This window comes from Salmo salar, chromosome ssa05 (genome assembly GCF_905237065.1).
Source record: "Salmo salar chromosome ssa05, Ssal_v3.1, whole genome shotgun sequence".
NCBI lineage: Eukaryota > Metazoa > Chordata > Actinopteri > Salmoniformes > Salmonidae > Salmo > Salmo salar.
The window spans coordinates 18,247,613-18,264,810 of NC_059446.1; the positions used below are offsets into that span (position 1 = coordinate 18,247,613).

The following is a 17,198-nucleotide window of genomic DNA, read 5'->3' on the forward strand; positions in this document are numbered from 1 at the left end:
GATAGTCTCAGAGGTCCGTTTAAAGCGCAGAGAGCATAATGAAGAACAAGGAACACACCAGGCAGGTCCGAGATACTGTTGTGGAGAAGTTTAAAGCCAGATTTGGATACAAAAAGATTTCCCAAGCTTTAAACATCCCAAGGAGCATTGTGCAAGCGATAATATTGAAATGGAAGGAGTATCAGACCACTGCAAATCTACGAAGACCCGGCCGTCCCTCTAAACTTTCAGCTCATACAAGGAGAAGACTGATCAGAGATGCAGCCAAGAGGCCCATGATCACTCTGGATGAACTGCAGAGATCTACAGCTGAGGTGGGAGACTCTGTCCATAGGACAACAATCAGTCGTATACTGCACAAATCTGGCCTTTATGGAAGAGTGGCAAGAAGAAAGCCATTTCTTAAAGATATCCATAAAAAGTGTTGTTTAAAGTTTGCCACTAGCCACCTGGGAGACACACCAAACATGTGGAAGAAGGTGCTCTGGTCAGATGAAACCAAAATCGAACTTTTTGGCAACAATGCAAAACGTTATGTTTGGCGTAAAAGCAACACAGCTCATCACCCTGAACACACCATCCCCACTGTCAAACATGGTGGTGGCAGCATCATGGTTTGGGCCTGCTTTTCTTCAGCAGGGGCAGGGAAGATGGTTAAAATTGATGGGAAGATGGATGGAGCCAAATACAGGACCATTCTGGAAGAAAACCTGATGGAGTCTGCGAAAGACCTGAGACTGGGACGGAGATGTGTCTTCCAACAAGACAATGATCCAAAACATAAAGCAAAATCTACAATGGAATGGTTCACAAATAAACATATCCAGGTGTTAGAATGGCCAAGTCAAAGTCCAGACCTGAATCCAATCGAGAATCTGTGGAAAGAACTGAAAACTGCTGTTCACAAACGCTCTCCATCCAACCTCACTGAGCTCGAGCTGTTTTGCAAGGAGGAATGGGCAAAAATTTCAGTCTCTCGATGTGCAAAACTGATAGAGACATACCCCAAGCGACTTACAGCTGTAATCGCAGCAAAAGGTGGCGCTACAAAGTATTAACTTAAGGGGGCTGAATAATTTTGCACGCCCAATTTTTCAGTTTTTTATTTGTTAAAAAAGTTTGAAATATCCAATAAATTTCGTTCCACTTCATGATTGTGTCCCACTTGTTGTTGATTCTTCACAAAAAATTACAGTTTTATATCTTTATGTTTGAAGCCTGAAATGTGGCAAAAGGTCGAAAAGTTCAAGGGGGCCGAATACTTTCGCAAGGCACTGTATGTCCACATTAAGCAGATCATTATTTATACTGAACAAAAATATAAAGCAGATCATTATTAATACTGAACAAAAATATAAAACCTAACAATTTCTATTTATTTTATGTTTTTATTTTATTTGAATTTTTTTTACCCCATTTTTCTCCCCAATTTTGTGGTATCCAATTGGTAGTCCCAGTCTTGTCTCATCGCTGCAACTCCCGTACGGACTCGGGAGAGGCGAAGGTCGAGAGCCGTGCGTCCTCCGAAACACAACCCAACCAAGCCGCACTGCTTCTTGACACAATGCCCACTTAACCCTGAAGCATCACCAGTGGACAGTGCTGGAACTACTGGAAAAAGCAGTGCCTCAACTCCTGGCCCTATGAGGGAGAGACACACACACACACACACACACACACACACACTTCCTAGAATCCCTCTTCTCCATCACAGTGATGTAGAGTCCTGAGCATGGGGAAACACCTTCCCACTGCCAGGAACACACACACACACTTACTTAGTGGACACACACTTCTACTCACAGAGTGTTTGATGGTGAGAAGAGCCTGGACACCAAGAAGCACATACTGGTTCTTCAGACTTCATCGTTTCTCCTGAACTCAGGTAGGATTTAAAGTCAGTTGCTTTGTTCAGATCGGTTTATTTTCTCACCTATTAGTAATATACAGTATTTGTTGTCTGAGAAGGCATTTATGTACTTGTTTGTGGTGTGTGAATTGCAAGGGAGAACTAACCGGCATCATCGTATGTATAACGTGTTTCTGTGTTCTGGTGGGGTCATCAGTTATTTTTTTTATAGCCACTATTTTAGCACATCATTTTATAAATTATTTTATTTAACCTTTATTTAACTAGGCAAGTCAGTTAAGAACAAATTCCTATTTACAATGACGGCCTAGGAACAGTGGGTTAACTGCCTTGTTCAGGGGCAGAACGACAGATTTTTACCTTGTCAGCTCGGGGATTTGATCTAGCAACCTTTCAGTTACTGGCCCAACGCTCTAACCACTAGGACCTGCTGCCCCAAAATGTATCTGGTGATGTTATCTGTTTTTATGACATTTCATTGATGATTTACTTACTTGCATGACTCAATTGTTTTTCTCCTCAAAAACAGCTTTCAGTCAGTGATTTGGGTAACAAAATCTAACTGTCCTTCCAAAGAACATTGGCCATATCAAATGCTGGGGGAAATGTTGGAAACATTCTTTATGATTTATCTTTAAGCTCTCAATATAAATGACTGATAGCATTACATTTTATTGTATGACAAATGTACCCTAAAATATGACTCATTAGACAAATAACCTGCTGTTTTACATCCATTTTATGAGCTAGGTGGAGACTGGCGCCAAAGCCTCTTCCCTCCTTGGCAGTTCTGCACTCCTTTTTGTTTTTAACTGCAATACTTTGGAAACATGATGATTTATCACAATTTATGTCACGCTGTTTGAGCTGGGATATTTCACAACACATCAAACACACATATCTTACAAAAATATAAAAATATGCCAGGATAGGTTTAGACAACGATAACAAATAATACGTTTTCAGCCAATGCATAGACGTCCATACAAACCAATGCGTTCCATTAGATCAGAATGCTAACAGAGAACTCTGGGAAATATCAGAACGTTGACACAGTTCTTTGGAACACCATGGCCATCTTCTGGTTCTGGAGGTGAATATCATTTTAAAGAAAACAAACTGTTTAAACTAGATAAAGATAAGCATCCTAAACATACTTTGGTTAACGCGAGATGTATGTTTAGCAGGTTGGCAGAGGCTAATCGTTTAAAAACTTTGGCCAGTTGATATCCTGGGCAGTCTGGTGAGTGTCAGTGTGTGTTGTTATGACAGGGGGGCACTAACGTAGACGCTGGTCTGAACCCTCCCACTATTCCCCCTTTCAGCCCTGGGCCTGGTAGAGGAGGAGAGAGAGAGGAGGAGAGACAACTCTCATCCCCAGATCTTCAGGATGGATAAAACGTGGACAAGTGAATTGTTTAGAGCGGGATGTCTTAACGGTAGTAATGTCACACTTTCCTATTTGGGTAAATCCAGTTGAATTCAATCACTTTTTGACAGCACCCCTTTTGATTTGAATGAAATCATATATACATATTTGCCAAAAGTGACTTTTGGACCTGAATGCCAAATCATTCAAGAGATGGTACTCCATGTGTATATGTCCTTATTGTTATTTTATTGTTACTATTTCCTTTTTAAGTTTTTCCTTTTGAACTCTGCGTTGTTGGGAACTGTCTCGTAAGTGTTTCACAGTAATGTCTACACCTGTTGCATGTGACATAATATTTTATTTAAAATTTGGCCTTTTTGCATACCCCACCATACCTATTTTATAATAAAAAATGTAAATTAATTTCCAACATTCACTCAATGCATTCTGGGTTTTTACAAAGTGCAGGAAAGCCATTCCATCAGAACGTGTTATCGGAGAGTTGGATGATACCTACATATATTTTGGAAGTTAATATATTCCATTTAGATAAAAGATGAGGCATAATAACCGTCATCAGAAGATACTATTAACACATAAATATTATTTGCCACAGAATAAATAGCAGAAGAATAACTGCAGATAAATAATGCTCTCATTGAAGATTGTACACCCGATGTTGTCTTCTCACTCTATTTAAACTCCACAATCTAATAAATAGCTTTTGAAGCTCTCTTAGCCAATAGATCACATTGAAAACAAATCATCTAAACTGAACTCCAAACATATTTTGGAATTTCTGTGCCTCCTTGACAAACACAAATCAATATCCAAAAACAGCATGTGTATTTTTTTCCGCGAACCTGTGTAACCGGTGTGAAATGGTTAGCGGGGTGCGCGCTAATAGCGTTTTAATCGGTGACGTCACTCACTCTGAGACCTTGAAGTAGTTGTTCTTCTTGCTCTGCAAGGGCCGTGGCTTTTGTGGAACTGTAACGATGCTTCGAGGGTGTCAGTTGTCGACGTGTGCAGAGGGTACCTGGTTCGAGCCCAGGTTGAGGCAAGGAGAGGGACGGAAGCAAAACTGTTACACCTGCACATTATCATCTTCTCTCATTTGTAGCAACAATGTGTGGGGTTATGGCAGGGGAAACGGTGTTGCAGTAGTCAAGTGTGAGGGGTTATGGCAGGGGAAACGGTGTTGCAGTAGTCTAGTGTGAGGGGTTATGGCAGGGGAAACGGTGTTGCAGTAGTCTAGTGTGTGGGGCTATGGCAGGGGAAACGGTGTTGCAGTAGTCTAGTGTGAGGGGTTATGGCAGGGGAAACGGTGTTGCAGTAGTCTAGTGTGAGGGGTTATGGCAGGGGAAACGGTGTTGCAGTAGTCTAGTGTGAGGGGTTATGGCAGGGGAAACGGTGTTGCAGTAGTCTAGTGTGTGGGTTTATGTCAGTAGTCTAGTGTGAGGGGCTATGGCAGGGGGAACGGTGTTGCAGTAGTCTAGTGTGAGGGGTTATGGCAGGGGGAACGGTGTTGCAGTAGTCTAGTGTGAGGGGTTATGCCAGGGGGAACGGTGTTGCAGTAGTCTAGTGTGAGGGTTATGGCAGGGGGAACGGTGTTGCAGTAGTCTAGTGTGAGGGGTTATGGCAGGGGAAACGGTGTTGCAGTAGTCTAGTGTGAGGGGTTATGGCAGGGGAAACGGTGTTGCAGTAGTCTAGTGTGAGGGGTTATGGCAGGGGAAACGGTGTTGCAGTAGTCTAGTGTGTGGGTTTATGTCAGTAGTCTAGTGTGAGGGGATATGGCAGGGGGAACGGTGTTGCGGTAGTCTAGTGTGAGGGGTTATGGCAGGGGCAGGGGCGAAAATCTGATATCAACTTTGGAGGGGACAATTACATGAAATTTTCTCAAGAGCAATTCCTGAGGGGAACACCAAAAGTAGTGCTGTAACACATAGCCTACATTGTAATATGGTAAATGTATATTGAGGAACCAAAGAAATAAGGTGTTTGCCGTACTCCTAACTACCGGTACCCAAAACTACACAACTAATCACAACAGCAATACCATTGCCTTTAACAAATCTTAGTTCCAGTCACCAGTTTAAGTTGAGAGTGGGGGTATCCATGGCATTTTCCAATTATGTTCCTATTTTACAAGTCAAAAAAATTGAGAACCTTTCATAATGTTGCCAAACAAAGACTCAACAAACTTACCTGAGACTCCCTGTCTCTGCCAGTCTGTCCCTGCATATCTGTCCCCAACTCTGCTGTCTGTGTGCCATCTGTTGCCTGCTCTGCCTAATGACATCATTGTGAAACATTTCCATTAGAATTTCATTTCTTTCTTATGAACATTTTATCAACTAGTCTTTGAGATATTAGGCTACTAGGGTTCTTACTATGCGTTTTGGTGTATTGAAAAATACTCTGATGTCCGTCTTTTATTTTTCTGCCATTTTTCTACCTGGCTGGCTACACACACGCACAGTGTGTAAGTTATTTACAGTAGGAGATGGGCTTCTCTCATCTTCAATCATTCTATTTGGGCTTCGATCTAAAAGGTAGCTAGCAAATGTGAAACGGATTAAAATGACAAGAGTTGACAGCTGTATGAGTTCACCATTTACACAACATATGCTGCAACCTTTTGTAATTTTAATAGTTTGTTTCATATTGGCTGGCTTCCAACAATAGCTGAATTTGCAAAGCTAGCGAGCACCAATTCAGTTTCAGTGGTGTTTGCTATAATCTTTGCTACCCGGGTTAAATAAAGGTGAAATAAAATAAATAAATAAAAGTTCCCTTGCGACAATTTAGCTTTTGCAACAAGACCATTAAATATATTTAAGACAATGGTAGAAGAGAGTGTAGTTCAGTTTGGATTTCAGTTTATCGCTAACCTTATCACAGGGACTTTGAAGCACTAACTTACATCATCTGCATGCTGATCTTGGAATAAATTGACGATAGCAAAGATTCCATCTTTGACGACGCCACATAAATGGAATAGGTACTAGCTAGCTTAATAGTTAATATTTGCGCGCTAGCTCTGCATATTCAGCTAGTGTGTGTGCGCGATTGACTGGATTAACCTCACGTCAGTTACGTGCATTGAGTGCCTTTCAGACAGTAGATATGACCTCTCTGTTACCTTGCCAACTAAGGAACTGGCAGTGGATCAAACCATTGTGAGGCAAAGGGTGGGGGGGTCGCAATCTTTTGAAATTTAAAAACGCGCTATTAAGTGTCTATAATCAGCACAATTGCTTTCATTGCGTATTATTAATATTATTTAAATTATATAGTTATGTTTCAGTGATATATTGGAGGGGACAAATCATATTTTTCCCAGGATGGGGAGGTTGTGTCCCCCCCGTCCCCCCCGGGATTTCCGCCCCTGGGCAGGGGGAACGGTGTTGCATTAGTCTAGTGTGTGGGGTTATGTCAGTAATCTAGTGTGGGGTTATGGCAGGGGGAACGGTGTTGCAGTAGTCTAGTGTGTGGGGTTATGTCAGTAGTCTAGTGTGAGGGGTTATGGCAGGGGAAACGGTGTTGCAGTAGTCTAGTGTGAGGGGTTATGGCAGGGGAAACGGTGTTGCAGTAGTCTAGTGTGAGGGGTTATGGCAGGGGAAACGGTGTTGCAGTAGTCTAGTGTGAGGGGTTATGGCAGGGGAAACGTTGTTGCAGTAGTCTAGTGTGAGGGGTTATGGCAGGGGAAACGGTGTTGCAGTAGTCTAGTGTGAGGGGTTATGGCAGGGGAAACGGTGATGCAGTAGTCTAGTGTGAGGGGTTATGGCAGGGGAAACGGTGCTACAGTAGTCTAGTGTGAGGGGTTATGGCAGGGGGAACGGTGTTGCAGTAGTCTAGTGTGTGGGATTATGGTAGGGGAAACGGTGTTGCAGTAGTCTAGTGTGTGGGATTATGGCAGGGGAAACGGTGATGCAGTAGTCTAGTGTGAGGGGTTATGGCAGGGGGAACGGTGTTGCAGTAGTCTAGTGTGTGGGGTTATGTCAGTAGTCTAGTGTGAGGGGTTATGTCAGTAGTCTAGTGTGAGGGTTATGGCAGGGGAAACAGTGATGCAGTAGTCTAGTGTGAGGGGTTATGGCAGGGGGAACGGTGTTGCAGTAGTCTAGTGTGTGGGGTTATGTCAGTAGTCTAGTGTGAGGGGTTATGTCAGTAGTCTAGTGTGAGGGGTTATGTCAGTAGTCTAGTGTGTGGGATTATGGCAGGGGAAACAGTGATGCAGTAGTCTAGTGTGTGGGATTATGGCAGGGGAACCGGTGTTGCAGTAGTCTAGTGTGAGGGTTTATGTCAGAGGAAACGGTGCTGCAGTAGTCTAGTGTGAGGGGTTATGGCAGGGGAAACAGTGATGCAGTAGTCTAGTGTGTGGGGTTATGGCAGGGGAAACGGTGTTGCAGTAGTCTAGTGTGAGGGGTTATGGCAGGGGAAACAGTGATGCAGTAGTCTAGTGTGTGGGGTTATGGCAGGGGAAACGGTGTTGCAGTAGTCTAGTGTGAGGGGTTATGGCAGGGGAAACGTTGTTGCAGTAGTCTAGTGTGAGGGGTTATGGCAGGGGAAACGGTGTTGCAGTAGTCTAGTGTGTGGGGTTATGGCAGGGGAAACGGTGTTGCAGTAGTCTAGTGTGTGGGGTTATGGCAGGGGAAACGGTGTTGCAGTAGTCTAGTGTGTGGGGTTATGGCAGGGGAAACGGTGTTGCAGTAGTCTAGTGTGTGGGATTATGGCAGGGGAAACGGTGTTGCAGTAGTCTAGTGTGTGGGATTATGGCAGGGGAACCGGTGTTGCAGTAGTCTAGTGTGAGGGTTATGGCAGGGGAAACGGTGTTTGTTGTCTAGTGTGTGGGGTTATGTCAGTAGTCTAGTGTGGGGTTATGGCAGGGGAAATGGTGCTGCAGTAGTCTAGTGTGAGGGGTTATGTCAGTAGTCTAGTGTGGGGTTATGGCAGGGGAAACGGTGTTGCAGTAGTCTAGTGTGAGGGTTATGGCAGTAGTCTAGTGTGAGGGGTTATGTCAGAGGAAACGGTGCTGCAGTAGTCTAGTGTGAGGGGTTATGTCAGAGGAAACGGTGCTGCAGTAGTCTAGTGTGAGGGGTTATGGCAGGGGAAACAGTGATGCAGTAGTCTAGTGTGAGGGGTTATGTCAGAGGAAACGGTGCTGCAGTAGTCTAGTGTGGGGGGTTATGTCAGGGGAAACGGTGTAGCAGTAGTCTAGTGTGAGGGGTTATGGCAGGGGAAACAGTGCTGCAGTAGTCTAGTGTGAGGGGTTATGGCAGGGGAAACGGTGTTGCAGTAGTCTAGTGTGAGGGGTTATGGCAGGGGAAACGGTGTTGCAGTAGTCTAGTGTGTGGGGTTATGGCAGGGGAAACGGTGTTGCAGTAGTCTAGTGTGTGGGGTTATGGCAGGGGAAACGGTGTTGCAGTAGTCTAGTGTGTGGGGTTATGGCAGGGGAAACGGTGTTGCAGTAGTCTAGTGTGTGGGATTATGGCAGGGGAAACGGTGTTGCAGTAGTCTAGTGTGTGGGGTTATGTCAGTAGTCTAGTGTGAGGGGTTATGTCAGTAGTCTAGTGTGAGGGGTTATGTCAGTAGTCTAGTGTGTGGGATTATGGCAGGGGAAACAGTGATGCAGTAGTCTAGTGTGTGGGGTTATGTCAGTAGTCTAGTGTGAGGGGTCATGGCAGGGGGAACGGTGTTGCAGTAGTCTAGTGTGTGGGATTATGGCAGGGGAAACGGTGTTGCAGTAGTCTAGTGTGTGGGGTTATGGCAGGGGAAACGGTGTTGCAGTAGTCTAGTGTGTGGGGTTATGGCAGGGGAAACGGTGTTGCAGTAGTCTAGTGTGTGGGATTATGGCAGGGGAAACGGTGTTGCAGTAGTCTAGTGTGTGGGATTATGGCAGGGAAACGGTGTTGCAGTAGTCTAGTGTGAGGGGTTATGGCAGGGGAAACGGTGTTGCAGTAGTCTAGTGTGTGGGATTATGGCAGGGAAACGGTGTTGCAGTAGTCTAGTGTGAGGGGTTATGGCAGGGGAAACGGTGTTGCAGTAGTCTAGTGTGTGGGGTTATGTCAGTAGTCTAGTGTGAGGGTTATGGCAGGGGAAACGGTGTTGCAGTAGTCTAGTGTGTGGGGTTATGTCAGTAGTCTAGTGTGAGGGGTTATGGCAGGGGAAACGGTGTTGCAGTAGTCTAGTGTGTGGGGTTATGGCAGGGGGAACGGTGTTGCAGTAGTCTAGTGTGTGGGGTTATGGCAGGGGAAACGGTGTTGCAGTAGTCTAGTGTGTGGGGTTATGGCAGGGGAAACGGTGTTGCAGTAGTCTAGTGTGAGGGGTTATGGCAGGGGAAACGGTGTTGCAGTAGTCTAGTGTGTGGGGTTATGGCAGGGGGAACGGTGTTGCAGTAGTCTAGTGTGAGGGGTTATGTCTGTAGTCAAGTGTGTGGGGTTATGGCAGGGGGAACGGTGTTGCAGTAGTCTAGTGTGAGGGTTATGGCAGGGGAAACGTTGTTGCAGTAGTCTAGTGTGAGGGCTATGGCAGGGGGAACGGTGTTGCAGTAGTCTAGTGTGTGGGGTTATGGCAGGGGAAATGGTGTTGCAGTAGTCTAGTGTGTGGGGTTATGTCAGTAGTCTAGTGTGAGGGGTTATGGCAGGGGAAACGGTGTTGCAGTAGTCTAGTGTGAGGGGTTATGGCAGGGGGAACGGTGTTGCAGTAGTCTAGTGTGTGGGGTTATGGCAGGGTGAACGGTGTTGCAGTAGTCTAGTGTGTGGGGTTATGGCAGGGGAAACGTTGTTGCAGTAGTCTAGTGTGAGGGTTATGGCAGGGGGAACGGTGTTGCAGTAGTCTAGTGTGTGGGGTTATGGCAGGGGAAACGGTGTTGCAGTAGTCTAGTGTGTGGGATTATGGCAGGGGAAACGGTGTTGCAGTAGTCTAGTGTGTGGGGTTATGGCAGGGTGAACGGTGTTGCAGTAGTCTAGTGTGTGGGGTTATGGCAGGGGAAACGTTGTTGCAGTAGTCTAGTGTGAGGGTTATGGCAGGGGGAACGGTGTTGCAGTAGTCTAGTGTGTGGGGTGCGGGAATAATGACAAGTGAACCTGGGGAGCTGTGTGTTCACATTGCCCTAAAAAAGGGATCCGGACTCAGATCACGTCTGGAGATGGTCTCAGTTCGGTTCGCTTCGGAGGCTCTTTTGTGGAGTCAGTTCCTTTGGAGTGTTCACGCTAAACAAAAAAATGAAGCGAACCGCACTGAGTTCACAAAGAATGGCTGAAAGGTACCACGTGTGAAAACACCCATTGACCCTATTTTACATCATCTGACGTTTTTGTGTTGTGCCCGCCATCGGTTGAGACAAAACATGCTCTTGAATACAGGGTTGTTGTCATGTTTTGGCTGTTAATTGTACTCAAATGGCAATTAAATTGAAATGTCAACTTTCAAATGCTACCACAAAGATGGTAGAGAATGTTGACTTGAATGGGAATATCTTTTGTTTTAAATTATACTGTCAGGCCTCCATAGGAAATGTATTGAAATTATAGAAATCTAGACAATGGAATGGACATGACCATTTAATTTGACATTCAACACAGGTGGACCGGCCGCCATCTTTGGTATTAATTAGAAGGAAACATTTCAATGGTGTTCCAGCTAATTTACAGTGGTCTGAATCGATAGGTCCATTCTATTAATTATATTTCTATGATAGAAATGACACCCACCCTGTATCCAAGAGCATGCTGTGTTTCAACCAATGGTCGGTACAACACAAAAACCTCAGATGATGTAAAGTAGGGTCTAAGATAAAACATATTCTAATATGAAAAAAATCAGAGTTTAGGCATTTTTAGGTAATTGATGTTGAAGGTTAAATGTAATTTTTATTTAAACTTTTTTAAAGAAATGATCAAGTAGTTTGACAACCCTGTTTGTGTTTAAATTATATCAAGCTCAACTGTTTATCTTTTCCAGTGATGAAGACGTATGTCTCACTGTGTGGCGGGTTATGCAAAACAGGTTAACTTTGAGCACCATTTATCTCCTGAATGTTCTGGCATTCAGGTCCAAAAAGTAACTTTCTGACCACTTCTTCCATGGGCAAACATGTATGGAAAGTTTTGTTTAAATCATAAGGGATGATGTCAAAAAGTTATTGAATTCAAATGGATTTACCCCTATAGGAGATAAACTTCATATCTTGTCTCACACTTTCATGTTCTGGAAATGACCTGAGAACCACCCTGCTCTGTGTTGTTTTTTCCTTGATATAGCTCCTCAAATAATCCCCATTATCAAACTTGTTCCTGATCTTATATTTCCAGAAAGAGATCATTATCATTGAACACACACACTCAAAATCCTATTTTCCCTAACCCTAACCCTAACCCTTAACCTAACCTAAACCCCTAACTATAAATGTAACCCTAATCTTAATCCTAGTTGTAAACCTAACCCCTAAACCTAAAATAGCCTTTTTCCCTTGTGGGGGCCAACCATTTTTTCCCCTTGTTTTACTATCCTTGTGGAAAACAGAGGACTTCTGTTTCCCACAAGGATAGTAAAACCAAACAAAAAATGGTGTTGTGTGTGTGTGTGTGTGTGTGTGTGTGTGTGTGTGTGTGTGTGTGTGTGTGTGTGTGTGTGTGTGTGTGTGTGTGTGTGTGCGCGTGTGCATGCAGCTGTGCCACTGTGTGTATCGTGGAAGAGGCCGTAGAGCAGACCCTGGCGAAACCTGACTCCTGTGGTGGGGGGGTGAGCTCGGGGCGATGCGGTGCCCCACCCTGCTGGCCCTGCTGGCAGGGGTCATGCTGTACCTGGTGATGGGGGCGCTGGTGTTCCGGACCCTGGAAAGCCCCAAGGAGAGCAAGGAGCACGAGAAGCTGCGCCGTACCACACGTGACTTCCTCCAAAACCACTCCTGTGTCACCGCACAGAACCTCAGCGACCTCATCAAGGTACACACACACCAGAGCACACACACATTTGAGCAGAGAGATAGACACACCCACACCAGAGCAAGCAGACATAAACACACATAATATACACCTTGGCAGGAATAACTTCAGAGAGTGAAAGCATACACTTGAACAGACAGACGAGTTAAAACACATCTGAGAAGAACCTCGTCTAAACAAAGTCCAGTGTAGAACCCCTACTGGGAAGGTGTAGCCCAGGGTAGGCAACTACATTCAGTAATGGGATGATTTTTGTCAGTGTGGATGGTCGGGGGGCCGGAACATAATTACAATCATAACTATGCACCAAAAGGGCTTTGAAATGAAAATTACATTGAGACACGATCACGTCTTTTCTTTTTATTCGTGGGATATACTTGGAAACGGATTTCCTAAATGAAACACATTTTTAGCTGAATTCCTGGTAATTTTCTATATATTTTTAATTGATTTACTAAAATCCTAAAAAGAACACAGACCCCAGATGTAGCCCTAGCCTGTCTGCTCTGTCTCTGTACTGTCAGAGTGTGGTGAAGGCGGTGGAGGCGGGCCTGGATGTAAAATACAGCTCCACCAACTTCACTAGCAGGTGGGACCTGGCCAGCGCCTTCTTCTTCTGTGGTACCATCATCACCACCATCGGTGAGCCTTTGTTCATTTGTTCCCTCCTGCAAACCGTTTGGTAATAACTTAGTCAGCCAGATGTGTATTTTGAATTTGACAGAAAATGAATTATCCAATCTCAGAAAATACAATGAACCTCAATAGACATGCTGGTGAGTTGAATCATTTTTAAATGATATAGATTAACATATAGGTGAATGTATATGGTCTCACTCTGTCCTCAGGGTTTGGTAACCTGTCTCCCAGGACCAAATGGGGCCAGCTGTTCTGCGTGTGTTATGCCCTGGTAGGGATCCCTATGTTTGGTTTCCTGCTAGCTGGTGTTGGGGACCACATGGGGACGGGGCTGAGGAAGGCCGTGTGGAAGATGGAGACACTCTTCCTGGTGAGACTGTCTTGTCTCGGGGCTGCTTCATTTACAGGATGTCATCTCATTGTTCTCGCCTGTCTCAGGGGCTGCTTAAGTGATGTCACTGTGCTGTAAACAGAAGAGGCCGTCTTGGAGTCTCTAGCATTTGAAACATGTTACACACAAGTAGAACAAAAGCCGGCTTAAACATTCAGTCAGTCATTAGATAATTCCCAATGTAACTTTGCAGTACAAAAAAACCCTAACAATTATTGTTTCTGTTTATCAAAGAAAAGGCACATTATTTGATCATCTTGAGGAAGATCTTACCCTCTCCATCCTTTTTCCCTCATCTCTCCTTCTTTTAATTCATCAGTCTTTCCCTTCTTATTTTGTGTCCCCCTCTCTCTCTGCCCCTCTCAGAAGCGGCGGGTCAGTCCCACTTATGTGCGGGTCATGTCTGCCGTTCTGTCCATCCTGATTGGCTGTCTGATCTTCCTCGCCGTGCCAACGCTGGTGTTTAAGGAAGTGGAGGACTGGTCCTTTCTGGAGGCGCTCTACTTTGTGGTCATCACCCTGACCACGGTCGGCTTCGGAGACTACGTAGCAGGTATGAAGTGAACACTTGGTGCCTGAAAGACACTGTACACACTTTGGACAGTACAGACTCTGGAGAGTACACACTCTACACATTTCTATCAGGATACACACTATGAAAGATACACTTGATATTTCATAGGGATATGGACCTGTCTAAACCCTTTTGTTTGTGTGTATGTGCATGTATGTGCGCCTTCGAGTCCATGCGATTCCAATGCGTCAATGTCCTTGTGCGTAGGTGCTAACCGGCGGGACGGAGATCTGTTTAAGCCCCTTGTGTGGCTCTGGATAGTGTTTGGCCTGGCTTACTTTGCTTCCATACTCACCATGATTGGGAACTGGCTGCGGGTGCTGTCCAAGAAAACACGTGCTGAGGTGAGTGGGACACAAACCAAATGATTGGAAGGGCTGGTGAAAGGGAAACAGTCGATATGACAAGATCTGGACAAAGATTTACCGAAAGGGAATTTGGGTTTGTACTGCCGATATTTACTTATCCTCTGTCTCTCTGTCTTTCTCTGGGTCTCTGGGACACCTCTCTCTTTCTTTCTCTGACTCTTTCCCTCTCCCTCCCCTTTCTCTCTCTCAGATGGAGGAGTTGAGGGCCCATGCTACTGACTGGACCCAGAACATCCAGAACATGTCCATGGACTTCCGGATACCCAACCCTCTGGAACTCAATGACCCCTTCCTGCTGCAGCGGCGCCGCTGGAAACGCAGCACCCGGCGACGGTTCCGCAGGGGGGCGCTGGGGCACCGCGGCAGGCAGGGCGCCATAGGGGAGAACGGACATCTGCCCAATAGGTGGGTCACACGCTCCATGACCCGTCTGGAGGTCGTGAGGTTAGGGGGGGGTGAGGTTAGGACCGAGGGGGTGAGGTTAGGGCTAGGGGTAGGTTTGAGGGCAGATTGCAGGGTGAATGCGAGGTCAGACGGCCGGCCGGTTGCGAGGTCGCTGTCGATGCCTGCGACGCGCTCCGTGATGGAGTTAGACTATGACCCTGATCCTGTTGCGATAATGATGATGCCATGGGAGTCGGGCTCTGTGTTCGAGTCCGAGTCTCCAGAGTCTGACTCCAGATCAGTTGTCTCCTCCTCTGACTCTCACACCTCTGACCTGTGTATGCCAGGGCGGAGGATGCCTTTTGCTAGTTTTGACCCAAGTGGGTCTCTCTGTACTGAACAGAGGGGACGCCATGGAGGATCCAGGCTGGTATATTTCAGGGAGGACGTTCGGTTCCCTGTGCCTCTCCAGCAACTCCCAAAGTCGCCCAACTCCACTATGCCGCTCCCCATGCCGCTCCCCATGCCACCTTTGCCCACCCCGCCAGGCTGCAAGATGCTAGATTTCTTCGGGGAGAACTTGGCCTACATCGACGAGTCGTCGGACACGCTAAGTGACCGGAACCAGACGGTTGAGGGGGGTGTCAGTCCTCGTCCCCGGATACACCGCAGGAGGAGCATGAGGAGGCAGCTGAAGGAGAGAAGGGACAGCGACATGCAGCCCCCCTCTAACCCCCCAACTCCTCCCCCTCTTTCCCATCTCAGAGACTGACACAGTGACATGCAGTCCCCTCCTCTAACCCCCCACCCCTCCCCCATCTCAGAGACTGATGAACAAACTGACAGACACGGGTCATGAAGGGGGATACTAAGGCTGGTCTTTATTACCAGTGTCCAAAGGAGAAGCAGACCTTAAAGCTCAGATGGATTTATGTACTGGGGATAAATGTGGCCCACGCCAACAATTTATTAGATCTCACTGACTGAGGACCACAGTCACCATTGAGAAATATTTGTATGAAAACCAATTAATGTATTCAGCAGCACAGATATAGAATATATAAACTGTCTCAGCTCAGTGAAGTCAGACTCACTGGGTTGAGAAATAGTACCAAGTGTAGTACAGCAGCTCCTCTGCATCGGTGTAGAGGCTGCTGTGCTGTCTTCTACTGGAGCTCAGCCCAAACCTCAGCCACCGTTTTTAAATGACACCAAAGTGGAAGGACTTTTTAAAATAACCATTTAGATCTGGTGTCAGAGATCCATATCCCTGTATATCCAGTGTCCTTCAGCATGTGGGATATTCAGTACTCTGCTTGTATAGCTTGTTTGTTTTGACGCTGTTCTGTTGCCCTGAATGTGTATCTGCCAAACTGGTATTTAAAATAAAATGGTGCTTTTCTAAATAAAGGAAAGTCCTATACAAACCTACAATACTGTATGTTTGATAGACTGATGAGATAACATGATATACTGTGTAGAGAGGCCTTGGGGAGTGGTGAGAGAGGTGTGGGTGGGGCTGGAAGGGATGTCAGATTGTATGTCACACACACACACACACACACACACACACACACCGTGGCAAGGCCACTCACACACTCAGACACCCAGAGGAGTGTTACTTTGGGATAAGTGCAGGTTGAATATAGTAAGGGGTGGTTAGGTGGAAAGGACTAACAGATGCTGGGCTGGTTTACAGCCGGGGACAGAGGGGTGTGACCTCACCACACCTCCGTCCTGCAGCCTGCCAGCCACTCAGGGGTCTACCCCCTCACGTCCTCTCACCCCTCCTTCCCCCTTACAGAGAGGCCACACGTTCCCCCTCCCCCCTTACAGAGAGGCCACACGTTCCCCCTCCCCCTTACAGAGAGGCCACACGCCCCCCCCCTTACAGAGAGGCCACACGTCCCCCCCTTACAGAGAGGCCACACGTCCCCCCCTTACAGAGAGGCCACACGTCCCCCCCCCCCCCACAGAGAGGCCACACGTCCCCCCCGTTACAGAGAGGCCACACGTCCCCCCCGTTACAGAGAGGCCACACGTCCCCCCCGTTACAGAGAGGCCACACGTCCCACCCCCCCTTACAGAGAGGCCACACGTCCCACCCCCCTTACAGAGAGGCCACACGTCCCCCCCCTCCCCTTACAGAGAGGCCACACGTCCTTTTCCCAGAGAGGCTGGACAGGGACGGGCGGGGCCCCAGAAAGGCTTACAGGGACTGGGGAGGAGGAGGAGGAGAGGGTTAATGGGGGCACAGTCTGGTTACTGTGTCAGACTCAATGTCCAACTCTCTAGGCACTATCTATTTTTCATCACCTTTCTGTGTTTGGCGCATAAAGCAGACCAACTTGGCAGCTGAACAGACCCACTCTGTTTCTCTCTAGGTTCAGTGTCAACCACAGGAGTACACAGCGCATAGAGATAAACATACAGAACACTACAGTCTCTCTCTCAAACCACTGAAATACCAGAAGGCCTAAATATAATTTCAGTTCCAGGGTGGATGTATTTTGAGTTTTTATGCGTCTTATCAAAAGTGGTTAACGTGGCCAAACTTTGATTTGTGTGACTGGATCAATGTTACCAATATGACCTTAACATTTTATACAAACAGCAATCAAGTAAGAAGTAAATGAGAAATAAATAAAAAGT

The 17,198-nt window shown here is 46.3% G+C and overlaps 1 protein-coding gene across 1 annotated transcript; it reads left to right on the plus strand.

Moving 5' to 3' along the window:
* The first annotated feature begins 1,598 nt into the window (after positions 1-1,598).
* Positions 1,599-15,977, plus strand: kcnk4a (potassium channel, subfamily K, member 4a). Its single transcript, XM_014198967.2, has 8 exons — positions 1,599-1,885; positions 3,196-3,309; positions 11,915-12,190; positions 12,715-12,832; positions 13,039-13,199; positions 13,587-13,773; positions 14,002-14,138; positions 14,353-15,977. The coding sequence occupies exons 3-8, from the start codon at positions 12,002-12,004 to the stop codon at positions 15,316-15,318; spliced, it is 1,758 nt and encodes a 585-aa protein (XP_014054442.1). The 5' UTR covers positions 1,599-1,885; positions 3,196-3,309; positions 11,915-12,001; the 3' UTR covers positions 15,319-15,977.
* Positions 15,978-17,198: the final 1,221 nt, after the last annotated feature.